The sequence below is a fragment of the Balaenoptera borealis genome (genome assembly GCF_965194805.1).
Source record: "Balaenoptera borealis genome assembly, chromosome: 1".
Lineage (NCBI taxonomy): Eukaryota > Metazoa > Chordata > Mammalia > Artiodactyla > Balaenopteridae > Balaenoptera > Balaenoptera borealis.
Window position 1 is genome coordinate 15,111,128 of NC_138860.1, and position 14,210 is coordinate 15,125,337.

A 14,210-nucleotide genomic window follows, 5' to 3' on the forward strand; every position below is an offset into this window, starting at 1 on the left:
AAATATACTTAACATTCATCAAGAGGCAAATGTCTAGCAGTAATATGAATATTATCAAACCATATATATCTCGATACCTGTCTTACAATCTTCCTTATTTAATTGCTGGCTTATTATCTTTACCAGGAGCTACCACACTTTGCAATACCATTTGTTGAGTGGAACAAAATATTATACTGTTTCTTCTAGGAGAAAGAGCTTGTATTTTGAACCACACAGTCTCTAACTCTGACATTTTACAGCAAGTTATTTGATTCACATCAGAAGTCTCAGATTCTTTATGAAATAAATGTACTCAGTGTTCACTCATTCATTCATTCTTTCAAGAACTGTTTGTGAGCTTCCAGTTTCCAGACACCTTGTTTAACTCTGCCGATATATGCAGTCTCTACCCTTTAGGAGTTTCTAATCCAGTCAACAGGGGAAATTACACGAAACCACATGAAGTAACATACCTGCTCCAGTCTGGAGTAAATCATAGTAAATCATATGGAATCCCCATGTATTTTTCTCTAATGCCTGCCTAAATGCTTTGTTTTCTGTATGTTTTGTTTCCTAGCACTTAGTCAGCATGCTAAGAGGCAACTCCACTTGGCTGAGAACCTGATCTCCACCTATTAATCTCATGACCTTGAAAGCCAGTTATTATGTTGAAACTGTAAATATACACGAGTTCCTCAATTAACCAAGATGAACCTAAAATGTTCTGGTTCATTAAATTTATGGGTTAACAGAGTTAAAGTAAAAAGTCTTTTAGTTGAATACTTCCTGAAGATGTATCAGTGTATTTTCTGCCCCAACAAATACAGTGAAATCAAAAATAATACGAGCAAATTTACTTCCCTAACAAGAGTTAGGGCAGGGGTTTCCCTGGTGGTGCAGTGGTTGAGAATCTGCCTGCTAATGCAGGGGACACGGGTTCGAGCCCTGGTCTGGGGGGATCCCATATGCCGCGGAGCAACTAGGCCCGTGAGCCACAATTACTGAGCCTGCGCGTCTGGAGCCTGTGCTCCACAACAAGAGAGGCCACGATAGTGAGAGGCCCGCGCACCGCGATGAAGAGTGGCCCCCGCTTGCCGCAACTAGAGAAAGCCCTAGCACAGAAACGAAGACCCAACATAGCAATCAATCAATCAATAAATCTTTAAAAAAAAAAAAAAGAGGGCAAAGACTTCCACGTCTTTATGACATCTTGCACCAACATCATTCAGTGGCTGACAGGTCTCATTTGACTTCACAAAATATTATTTGGGGTCACCTTTTTAGCATCATAGAATTTTAGGGCTCAAAGAGACATTAAAAATCATTTAATTCAAAGTCTTACTTTTAGGCTTGAAGAACCTAAGACTCAGTGCAATTAAGAGAATTTGTCTTAGGTCATTCAGTTAGTGGCAAAATCTGAATTAAAACTCAAGAGAGCAGACTCCCAATCTAGTGGTATTTATTTTTCAAGGTATTACAGATTTATAAGACATAGGAGATTCAGGTGGATTTTCATTGACTGCTCAGAATATCCTAAAAATTGCCTTGGAAGTAGAGATTTGTTTCCTATCCTTTGTTTCCTTCTAATCAAAACCAAGGGCAACACAATTTCTGTTTAATTTTAGTTGCTTCTAAACCATAGGGACTTTTCTTATTTTGATATCACCACTGTTCTGAAAATAGTGTGGATTTCTGTATTAGCTTTTGAAAATCAAGTTAATACACTTCTTATATCTTGCGTAATAAAGCTAAGTAATCCACTCGCTGATTCAGAAACCCATCTGCGTGCTGAACACCTAGGCACATGAAGCCAGTTCTGAACAGGATTTTTAACATTGTCTGATTGCCCTTGTTTTATGGTGTCAGGTCAGACAGCAACAGTTGAATGTAGTTTATTTCCTTGTGGTATAATATTTAGAGCATTCAAGAGTGTGTTAAGTGAAATGAATGCATACACAGTGTCTACATAAATGTAAATTTATTCATAATCAAGAGCAGAATATTTTCTATGGCATTTATCAAAGCAAATGTCCTTATATAGGTATTGCTATAAAATGAAGCGTGTGTTTAAAACAAATAGGGACAATCTCATGTTTATATTCAGTTATTTTCAGATGTGCTATTAAACTTAAAAAAGATTATATTTCATCAAAAAACAAAAGGAACTACTGAGTATAAATTCCACAGTAATATCAAGGTCTTTTAAAAGACCTTTGTGTAAAAGTGTTATTTTGCATTAAAAAATGCTATCGCCTGTCTAAACTGTGTTGATTCTAGGGTTTTATTAAGTGACTGTTCTTTCGAGACAGAAGTGTAATGTAAACCAGAATATAATAATAATCAAGAATATTTGGGGGTCATTTAAACCTTCATTTAAAAATATAAGACCTACATTTTCATACTGCACATTGCTTTTCAAATGAATACAAGCCCCATGGGGAAATAACCTTATTAATCCAAGCATTTTCTAAAAAGCCCTCAACATTTATGACATTCTACAAATAACAAAAAAGAAATAATTTCTGATAATCCCAAATTAGATTTGGAAAAATCTACTGATTCAGATGGTTATTCTATTGTTTTGCATAATATAAAATAAATATGTAGGTATTAGATCAGCAGAATTTTCACTTTGTATTTGAAGTGAGTTTTCAGTGTAAATAGCAATACAAGAGAATTTTGCATTTTTTTTTTAAGTGAGGCATGGAGAGAAGATGAGACAAAGAAAGAAGCAAGGGGAGTGATGGGGACAGAGAAACTGATAAAAGTAAAGTGAACTTACTCCCAGCTTGATGAAGTATTTATTACCAGGGAAAAGGTACTGTAGCACATGATCCTGAAAAAGTTCTGTACTGTTATAGACGACATCCCAAATTGTAAAATCATGCGTGTGATTTGAAATATATAGTATATAGCGCTCCAGAATTCCGTTTACTTTTCTTGGTTGTTTCCACCTGGGAATGAAAAAATATAGCATTATTATAATCATACATTCAAGTCCAATCTGAAATGTGCAGGATTTTTAAAGGACACATATGAGAGAAAACCGAGACCAAGAGCGATAAATGTAAACAAGTATTAACTATTGGGAAGAGAGGTCTATTGAGTTTTAATTCAGTACTGCAATATACCTTGTACCTCACGTATTAGGAAATGGATCAGTAATATCAAAAATAATCTGAACGTGCCAATATGTGAAAGCTTCTTTCTGACTTCAAATGCTGGGGAACAAGACCGTCTTAGTTTATAATCAAAAAGAAGAAATATAATTGTGCTCTCTAATTCCAAATCATTGCAAATAATGCCTCACATATAAAAAGCCCAAGGTAAGTAAGTGGTCAGTTTTTCCCTTATTGAAGTTTGCACAGAATCTGCATACATGTGTAGCTCAGCCTGATTGCATAAAGACAAAATGGAAATTAAGTTGGCAAGTGATAATCAAAGGTTCCCAGAACCACTGAACTAATCACTTCTATGCATTTAATCACAATAAAATTAATTTTATGTCACAAACCCTTCCTTTGATTGAACTCACTGGGATTCTTGCATGAACCAGTGTGTGACAGTGACAACATTTCTACTTACTGTACGGATATAGTTCTAGAATCCAGGACGGTCAGAACTGGGGGATCCACATGGTCTGGTGGCAGCTGTGCCGTGTACAGTATGACCAGGGAACTGTTTGTACATCCCACATGTGTGCAAGCACTGAGTAGAAACTGGTGGGGCGTAAAGGCCGCTAAATCTAGGGGGTGGAGGAAACAAGAATTTATTTACCATCATAATTTTGATTCAGAAGATCTCACTTATTCTCTACTTTCCTACTTCTTAGAACTTTTAAGTTTAAAATAAGAATCAATAGACATACAAATCAATAGCAATAAAATATAGGCTGTTTTATCCTTTAAATATACTATGGTCAGTTGTAAATAGAGAAGTGTCAGTCAAACTTTTTCTTTTAACAAATTTGACTGTCTTCTTGATTGTCTGTGACCGGGTAAATCATTTTCTGAGTTTAGAGTTCGTTCAAGGGCTCTGTTAAAAAATAAATGAGACATTTAAATTATTTTAAAGACATATTTGAAGACAACAGGTCTGGCTTTTGAAATGCAAATAGATAGCTTGTAACAGTGACTTTGCTCTTGTAATTCCTTTTGTTGAATTTTTTTCTTCTCCTGTCCACCTGACCAACTACATATTATTTGACCTTCAAGTTGTCCAGGCTCAGTGCAAATGACAATTTCTTTCTTAAGATTTCCCAAACGCACTGGGCCGTGACCCCTGGCACAAGGTGGAGCTGTCATCCTCTCCTTTGTCTCCCAGGGTTTTTGCACATGCATTTGGCATAGTGCTTACAACACTGTGTCATAATGATTTGTTTCCATGACTATCTGATCCATCAGACTGGACACTGTAAAGGGAGCAATGGTGCTATATTCATTTTGCATCCTCAATATCTAGCACAATGCCTGGCGCATTGTAGGTTTGAATATATGTTTGAATAAATGAAGAAAGAATTAATGAATGAGATGATCTAGATATAGTTGAGTGAGGTATAGTTGATCAAGAGAGTGGGCTAGTACCCTAGCCAGAAATAATCTCTCCCTCCCCTGAACTTCCCTGGTACTTTATACTTATCTGCCTCTCTAATGGATACCATATTCCCTTGTATGAAAAGAAACTAATCTGTAATTTACTAATTTAATTCTAAAATACCCCAAACATTTCTTTTATAAAGGTACACAATAATTAGTTTGTTGAATGAATCTAAGCAAAGTTCAGTCAACTTTACCAAGATTTAAACCTCAGTCACATTTTTATACTACTAGAAATAATCATTATTTTCTGGAATACTTTTGAAATAAGGTAGTTACAATGTAAGCAACACATCTTCTTTAAAGATCATTAACCTTGAACCATTACAATTTCATGTTTAAAAGATGAATGAAATGCAGCCTAGTTCAGGGAAATAGATACTGCGTTGCACTGACAGCAAAAGTAAACTGGGAAGAGAACACTTTGATTTTCACGCAAAGTATAATCAATTGGTTAAACATGTAGGCCATCAGAAGAAAGGCAAAAACATTTTTTACACTAAATATAGTTACTCTAGAACAAAAGGCGATTATCAAGAAGAGACTTGCAATGCTTTTGATTAAGGCTTGTTTGCTTCACAACTTTATCCTATAAGTACTCGATGGTATCAAGTTGAGGGGGGGGGCACCCTCAGGCAATGGGGTCAGAAGATAAGTTATAAGGACACTTTGAAGTTGGTGTTGAAACAGCATGGCCTTGCCAGGGACTTCTGAGAGATGGCAGGAACAGCTACACCATGTGTGCACAAATCAGACAGAACTGGGGTACTTTCATTTGGAGAAACAGTCTATGAAACTTACAAAGTTAAAAATCATGAGAACGGTGGCCTCAGATGCTACAAAGAGAGTAAACTATTATTTACTGTGGGAAAACTTCAGGCACAAAACATGTCCTACTAGCAGGTCCAATCTTGGCCCAAACTGTAATGTGTTAATATGCTAACATATTATATCTGCCATTTCCCTGTTTTCGTCATCTTCTCCTTCTGATTCTCAGGAACTTGGTGACCGCAGCCTCTCGTCCCTCCCATTTGTCCGAATTTCTTGCATTCCTGAGAAAGGGAAGCTGGGGATTTGACTCAAAAGCCAGTTTCAGGAGCAAAACCAAGGAGGACACAGAGCCTAGAGGAAAGGGGGAATCCTAGATGGGTAAGTCAGTGCAACTAGGGAAAAGCTGTAGTATTTGAACATGAGACTACAACAGTCTTCTCTGAAAGGACATGCCCCAGCAAGAAATTGTATTCCATGGGGCTGATTCCAAGTGACTTTGGACTATTTTACATGAGAATCTCTCCCAGCCATACCAGAGTGTCTTGGTCAGCTGCAAACCTGACTGGATGCTACAATGCTCTTTTGCCAGTGAACTCTTTGTGGTGGGCAGTTTTCTTGCTTTCTTACATTCTAGCTTGTGGAGGCAGGGATTTGGCTACCTAATTTGCAGGTGGTGAAGAAGTCATAGCGTTCAAAGGTGGCCTGAGACTTACTTGTATGTGTTTGTTGGGACAGACTTGCGTATCTGGGTGTCCTTAGTTACCTTGAGCTGGTGGGGTCAGAAGGCATCATCATAGTATCACCATATCAAGTATCTCCTTATCATAGAATGCCCCATTCTCTTTTACGCTACAGCCTCCATGCTTTGAAGGTGACCTTAATTGAGGAACTCCTAAACTCACGTAGAATATCTACTCCTAAACTCACCCAGAATGGGAGTATGTTCCTGTATTAGTTCCAGGATTACTGTCTGTGCCGGGATTCTACTCTGACAAAATAAGCTCCTCCATAGACTGGAAAGCATCCATGTATAGGATGGTCAGGACTGGGGGAGACCAGGATGAGGAAGTGAGCCTGCTTAGAAGGGTCATGTTGCTAGAGAGAGCCAGTATGACTGGTGACCCAGGATTGAAGTAGAAAATACCAAATCTTGTCAAGTCCTCCATTCATAGTTAGGGTTTACCCCAGACTACTTATGGGTGAGCAAGTTGTTGCATTTTCGGAGATACAGAGTGAAGTAAGCCAGAAAGAGAAAAACAAATATCGTATATTAATGCACATATGTGGAATCTAGAAAAATGATACAGATGAACCTACTTCCAGGGCAGGAATAGAGATGCAGATGTAGAGAACGGACATGTGGACGTGGGGGGCAAGGGAAGGGTAGGATGAATTGGAGATTAGGACTGACATATATACACTACCATGTGTAAAATAGATAGCTAGTGGGAACCCCTATAAAGCACAGGAAGCTCAGCTCGGTGTTCTGTGACAACCTAGATGGGTGGGATAGGGGTGGGGTGGGAGGGAGGTCCAAGAGAGAAGGGATATATGTATACATATAGCTGATTCACTTCATTGTACAGCAGAAACGAACACAACATTGTAAAGCAATTATACTCCAATTAAAAAAATGGCTTTAAAAAAAAATGGCTCTATGTGAGCTGACATGGATCCTGGTTCCAGGGGGCCAACCAGGTGCCATGAACTACTGGGTGGGTGCAGCATCTGGGTCTGTAGCAGCTGATTCAATATTTGGATATTCCAGGAGCCTGGTATTGTGAGAGATGACCTGAAGCCTGAGGGCATAAGGGCTGGCTTGGAGCTAGGGCAAGCCTGGACCTGGAACTACATGAATCAGCCTGTGACCTGGGGCCTCAGGAGCTGGCTTGTAGTTGTTGGGAGCTGGTTTTGCACATGGTCAGGCCAAGGGCCTGGGTATGTGTGTTGGAGCTGGACTTAAAACTGGGGCTGTAAAGGCTGGGCCTGGTAAACGGGATCTGCTTGGGACCACTGGAGCTGGCTAGCACATGGGTGGGCCAGTGGCCTGGTTTCCTGTTGGACTGCTGAGAGCCTGGAGCTAGGGAAGACATCTGGAACTGGAGGAGTCACCTGGGGCCACTGGAGCCTGGTGCAGGGTTGAGCTGGGGCCTTGGGTTTGCAGGGGCCTACTAGGAACCTGGTGTTGTGGAAATTGCCTAGTGCTACAAAACCTGCTTGGGGCCACTGGAGCCAGAAGGTGCAGGGTAAATCAGGAGCCTAGATTCATGGGAGTACACATGGAGCTACCTGGGGCCTTAGGAGTCGGCCTGGTGCTGGGACAGACCAGATATAGGATCTTTGGTGAAGTCAGGTGCTCACTTTACTCTCCTTCTCCCATGTCTCTCTCCATGCTGGGCTGCTTGGGTTTGGGGGAGGAGGGATGGGGATAATGTGAATCTATCTTTCTTACCCTCCCCAATGCATCTTTCTTATTTCTGTGCTTCACCCATGTGCTATAACCCCTAACCTGGAATCCTTGGCTCTTATGAAGGTATTTTTGTGTGTGGATAGTTGTGATATTTCTTGCAGGGGGCAAGGCAAGAAACCCCTGTGCCACCATTTTGCTAACATCACTTCAAGAGGATCTCTGGATATGTTTTAAAGGCAAAGATATTAAGATTCCTCAGTGCATTGTAGGTAGAGGGCAAGAAAGAAGAGCCATGGTCAACTCCATGTCTTGTGGCTTGAGCAAAGGCAAGGACAAAGTAACCATTTGTTGGGTTGAAGATCACATACAAAACAGGTTTTTAAGGGGAAGATTAAAAAGTCATGTTTTACGGAGCTGAAGGAATCAGGCTTACTGACTTCAGACTATACTACCAAGCCACAGTAATCAAAACAGTATGGTACTGGCACAAAAAGAGACACATAGATTAATGGAACAGGACAGAAAGCCCAGAAACAAACCTACACACCTATGGTCAATTAATCTATGACAAAGGAGGCAAGAATATACAATGGAGAAAAGACAGTCTCTTCAATAAGCCGTGCTGGAAAAACTGGACAGCTACATGTAAAAGAATGAAATTAGAACATTCTCTAACACCATATACAAAAATAAACTCAAAATGGATTAACGATCTAAATGTAAGACCAAATACTATAAAATGCCTAGAGGAAAACACAGGCAGTACAGTCTTTGACAGAAATTGCAGCAATATCTTTTTGGATCTTTCTCCTAGAGTACTGAAAATAAAAACAAAAATAAACAAATGAGACCCAATTAAACTTAAAAGTTTTTGCACAGCAAAGGACACCATAAACAAAATGAAAAGACAACCTACAGAATGGGAGAAAATATTTGCAAATGATGCAATTGACAAGGAAATAATTTCCAAAATATACAAACAGCTCATACAGCTCAGTATCAAAAAACAAACAATCCAATCAAAAAATGGGCAGAAGATCTAAATAGACATTTCTCCAAAGAAGACATACAGATGGCCAACAGGCACATGAAAAAAATGCTCAACATTGCTAATTATTAGAGAAATGCCAATCAAAACTACCATGAGGTGTCATCTCACACCAGTCAGAATGGCCACTGTCAAAAAGTCTACAAATAATAAATGCTGGAGAGGGTGTGGAGAAAAAGTACCCCTCCACAACTGTTGGTGGGAATGTAAATTGGTGCAACCACTATGGAGAACAGTATGGAGGTTCCTGAAAAAACTAAAAATAGAACTACCATATGATCATGCAATCCCACTCCTGGGCATGCATCAGGAGAAAACTCTAATTCAAAAAGATACATGCACCCCAATGTTCACTGCAGCATTATTTACAATACCAAGACATGGAAGCAACCTAAATCTCCATTGACAGACGAATGGATAAAGAAGATGTGATATGTGTATGTATATGTGTGTGTGTGTGTGTATATATATATATGCATACACACACACACACATATATATGTATGTATAGTGGAATATTACTCAGCCATAAAAAAGAATGAAATAATGCCATTTGCAGCAACATGGATAGACCTAGAGATTATCATACTAAGTGAAGTAAGACAGACAAAGATAAATGTCATATGATATTGCTTATATGAGGAATATAAAAAAATGATACAAATGAACTTATTTACAAAACAGAAATAAACTTGCAGACATAGAAAACCAGCATATTGTTACCAAACAGGAAAGGTGGGGAGGGATAAATTAGGAGTTTGGGATTAACATATACACACTACTATATATAAAATAGACAACCGACAAGGACCTACTGTATAGCACAGGGAACTATACTCAGTATTTTGTAATAACCTACAAGGGAAAAGAATCTGAATAAATAAATATATGTATGTACATATATATATATTTAACTGAATCACTGTGCTGTACACCTGAAACTTACACAACACTGTAAATCAACTGTACTTCAGTTTAAAATAATTCATGTTTTAGACATGGCAAGTTTGAGAAGTTAATTAGACGACCAAGTGAAGAGGTCAATTAGGCAATTTGAATACAAGTTTGGAATTTCAAGAAGAAGTCATGGCTTGAGATGTAATTTGGGAAGTCATCATCATATAGATGGCATTTAGAATGGATGAGAACACAAATAGAGTGAGTACAGACAGAAAAAGAAAAGGTATGAGGACCCAAATCCAACCTTAAGCTGTCAGGGGAAAAAAGCAGAAATCAACCAAGGAGACAGAGAAAAAGCAATCAGTAAGCTATGAAGATATGATGTCCTAGAATTCAAATGAAGCAAATGTTTTATGGGTGATAGGTCTAGTAAGAGGAGGACTAAAAATTGACCACCGAGTTTAGCAATATGGCAGTCACTGGTATTTGTGCGATAGAAGTTTCAGTGAAGTTATGGGTGTCAAAGCCTGACTCCAGTGGCTTTGTGAGGGAATGAGAGAAGACAAATTAGAGACAGTGAATATAAGCAACTTTTTCAAGAAGTTTTGCTGTAGAGGAAAGCAGAGAAGTGAAACAATAGATGGAAGGTGAGTAGAGTCCAGAGGAGATTTTTTTAAATAATTAAATGAGATAAAAATTATGTTTGCTGATGGGAATGACCCAACACAGAGTACAGAATTGGTAATGGATGTAAGAGGAGAGGGTTGCTGGAGCTTTTTCCTTGACCATGTGAAAGACTGGAACCAAGTATGAAAGTGGAGAATTTGTACTTAGAAGGAGCAGGGACAGATAATTTATGGTAACAGGAGGGAAGGCAGATTATGTGGGTACAAATGCTGGTAGGTAGGAAGATGGTGGTGGGAGTGGGTGTGGATTTATCTTATAACTGCTTCTGTTTTCTCAGTGAAGAAGGAAGCAAGATCATCAGTCCAGAGTGATCTTTTGATTCCCCAGAGTAACACCCTGCAGTGGCCACCTATTGCTCTTAGAATGAAATATACTTGTGGTCAATGAGATCCTACTTCATCTGACAAATGCTTACTTCTCATGCCTCCCATAAACTAGACATTTCTGTCCCTTCATGTTCCTCCAACACTGCAATCTCGCACCTCCAGGCCTTTGCAGGTGCTGTTTCTTGAAACTAAAATCTGTTTTCTCTTTCTTTGTACTTGGCTGAATTTATCTCATCCTTCAGGCTTATCCCCCTCTGAGTGGTCTTTCTTGATAATCTAACAGCATGGCCACCACAATCCATCCCCAGGTACTCTCTGTCATATCACTTTGTTTAGTTACCCATTATTATTACCAAAACATGTCAGAAATTGCCTTGTCATTGATTTCTTGACTTTATATCCCTCCCAGGGGAAGGTAAACTCTTTGAGTACAGAAAGATATTTTCTATCATGTTCACCAAGATGTCTTCAGGATTGATGAGAGCTAATTAGCACAGTTTTACTTGTTGAATAAATGAATTGGGCAAGACCGGAGGGAGACCTCTATCTATGCCCCTTACCCAGATTGCCAAATTTTCTCAGACATAGAGTAATATCTAAAAGTCCCCAAGACTCTATTGAATACAATTTGTCAGACCAATGTAATTGTAAGATGGAGGCGATTCACTATTTAAAGACAAGAAAAAGGCAAAGTTGTACTTGTTTGAATGCCAAAACATAATTCTCAAACATGAGACTTCATTAAAAAACCCAGAAGACAGAGATACACCAAAATATTAAAGAATATGTGGTAATATATGCAATGGAATATTACTCAGCCATTAAAAAGAATGAAATAATGCCATTTGCAGCAACATGGATGGACCTAGAGATTATCATACTAAGTGAAATAAGTCAGACAAAGACAAATACCCTATGATATTGCTTATATGCTGAATCTAAAAAAATGATACAAATGAACTTATTTACAAAACAGAAACAGACTCACTGACTTAGAGAATGAACTTATGGTTACCAGGGGGAAGGGTGGGGGAGTAGTTTGGAACTGACATGTACACACTGCTGTATTTAAAATAGATAACCAACAGGGACCTACTGTATAGCACAGGGATCTCTGCTCAATACTCTGTAATAAACTAAATGGAAAAAGAATTTGAAAAAGAATAGATACATGTATATGTATAACTGAATTACTTTGCTGTACACCTGAAACTAACAAAACATTGTTAATCGACTATACTCCAATATAAAATAAAAATTTAAAAAAACTACAATCTATTATGGAGAAAAATTTTAAAAAATATATTAACAGTGGTTTTCTCGAAGTGAGGGCATGCAGATCAGTTAAGTTTTTTGGTTACATATATTTTTCAACTTCTGTGATATACATGTATATATTAGATGGAGAAAAGACAACCATAGTTTACCAATATCAATTCATTATTTAAGAAGATGTATGCCCAAGACCTAGTTGACATATGCGCTATTACACTTCCTATGTCATCATACTTCTCCTTTCCTCAATGACTTCAGCATTGGCTCAGTTTTCTTTTCAATCATAATCCCTTTTTTGGCAGGTCCAACATCCTCAAGGATGACTCATCTCTGGATCTGGCTGCACTTTAACTTCCTCAAATGTAATGCCCTTCACTTCTGCTTCATTTATTCAACAGGCAGCATAGTTATACCCACTACTTGATCATCTTTGGAACTATTTCCAAGATTCTTAATCTAAAATATGCCCTCTCTGACCACAAATTGTTAAATTCCCACCTCTTCCACTGGTCATATCCATACAATCACTCCTTTGCCACCACATAATGTACAGCCTCTTAGTATCTTCTTATTTCCAGAGTATTCGAATATTTGCATTTTCCTTGCTATGATCTTTGATCACCCATTTGAAAGCCATTCTCTTGGGTCCCTAGAGTTTTCCACCTCCCCAATCCTCTTCTGTATCTGCTTTCCCAATTCCTAGCTCTGGATAAATCTCATCATCTTATTTCTCTAACACTTCTCATGTCTCTGAGATGTGACTGAGAGGCACTGCTGAACATCCTGAAAGAAGCTACTATAATTCTAGGTTTTCCAATTTGAAATGGATCCTTGTCACTCCTCAGCAGTAGCTGTGTTGTTACCCTGTTTCTCCCTTCATTGTATTGACTTTTTATTTTTCTCCTTTCATGGCTTGGCCAATTCTCTGGAGGAACCAGTGGGGTCTAAAATTGGAGCCCTCAGGGATAACTTCCTCCTCTGAGCCTCTGTCATCCTTGGTATCTGTACCACAGGATCTGAGATCAATATGGTTGTCATCTTAACCTATGTCTTTTTTTCTTCTGCTCTTCCCTACCCCTGACCCTCATTTAAATTCTCATTTAAATTTTCCTCAATCAAATTATACCGTCAGAATTTATCTACAAAATAGGAACTCATTATAAAACAGAATGTGTCTGCTCAGGAAGCAGAAAGAGAACCCTCCTGGACAGAGGGGAACAGAGAGGGTTCGAGGTTCAGATATAATGTTTGGAAGAAACAAGAAGTGCATAGACCCTCCTCTTCTCCACCTCAGGTTCCCCGTATTGATGGAATAAAGACAGAAGGAAGAAGAAATAAATGTGCAGGCTCTTGGGAAGAGGGGCTCTGATCCCTGTTTCCAAGGTAGAGTTCCAGGGTGGAGACAGACCCCAGCCAAAGTAAAGACCTTGGTGTATGTAGGCAGGCAGTGCCACAGGAAACACTGCAAAGACTTCAGCTTCCCAGATGTGACTCAGAAGCAATGAAGATATATACTAGATCTGAGCGGGTCATCTCAGTAGTGATCCTTTTGCATAGAGGAGGAAGGCATCATGTATGGCCACACTCTAAATGCCAAGAAACTATGGAAGACCCTGGAAGGTTTCACACCATAACGGGAGGGGAGGGGACCCCTGAGAGTGACTGTGGTTCATTTGCTACTATTGTATGGGAGTAAGTCAGATATTAAGTCGAGCTATAGAAATAAATATATAGATATTCACAGAAATAGAGCTATATAGGTAGATGTCTTATCAACTGAGATTTATAAAGCCTCCACGCTCAACTGGCACTTCATTTATGCCTATGGTGACCATACAGCCAAGATTTTCAAACCTATGCAGAATCAACATTTTCTCCATTTTTTAAAAGATATATTAATTCTCACACACAAAATAATTTGTTAGGTCATATATCTGGTTTGGGAAATATGATTGCTATGTCTTTGCTACAATAGGAACTGAGGCTTTCCTTTTGATTCTGAAAAGTTAAAACCTATCAACTCAATAGTACAAAGAGAGCCAGTCTGATTAAACAGCTTTTTTGACTTTCCAGTCATTTTAATGCTTGTCCTGTCCACCCCAAAGTAGATTATTCTCAATGTATTTCCATAAGAAGATGAAGTGTCACTAGTGTACTTTGAATGATGAGGGATGAAAAAAAAGAAGGGGCTAGAACCTAACATGATACATGGTAGA

At 38.6% G+C, this 14,210-nt stretch overlaps 1 protein-coding gene across 1 annotated transcript in view; it reads right to left on the minus strand.

Moving 5' to 3' along the window:
* USH2A (usherin) overlaps window positions 1-14,210 on the minus strand; it is a 783,103-nt gene that overhangs the window by 374,275 nt on the left and 394,618 nt on the right. The window contains exons 32-33 of the mRNA XM_082362477.1: window positions 3,568-3,727; window positions 2,765-2,936 (exon numbers count right to left, since the gene is read on the minus strand). Coding sequence (XP_082218603.1) covers window positions 2,765-2,936; window positions 3,568-3,727 — 332 coding nt within the window. The remainder of the gene's footprint in view (window positions 1-2,764; window positions 2,937-3,567; window positions 3,728-14,210) is intronic.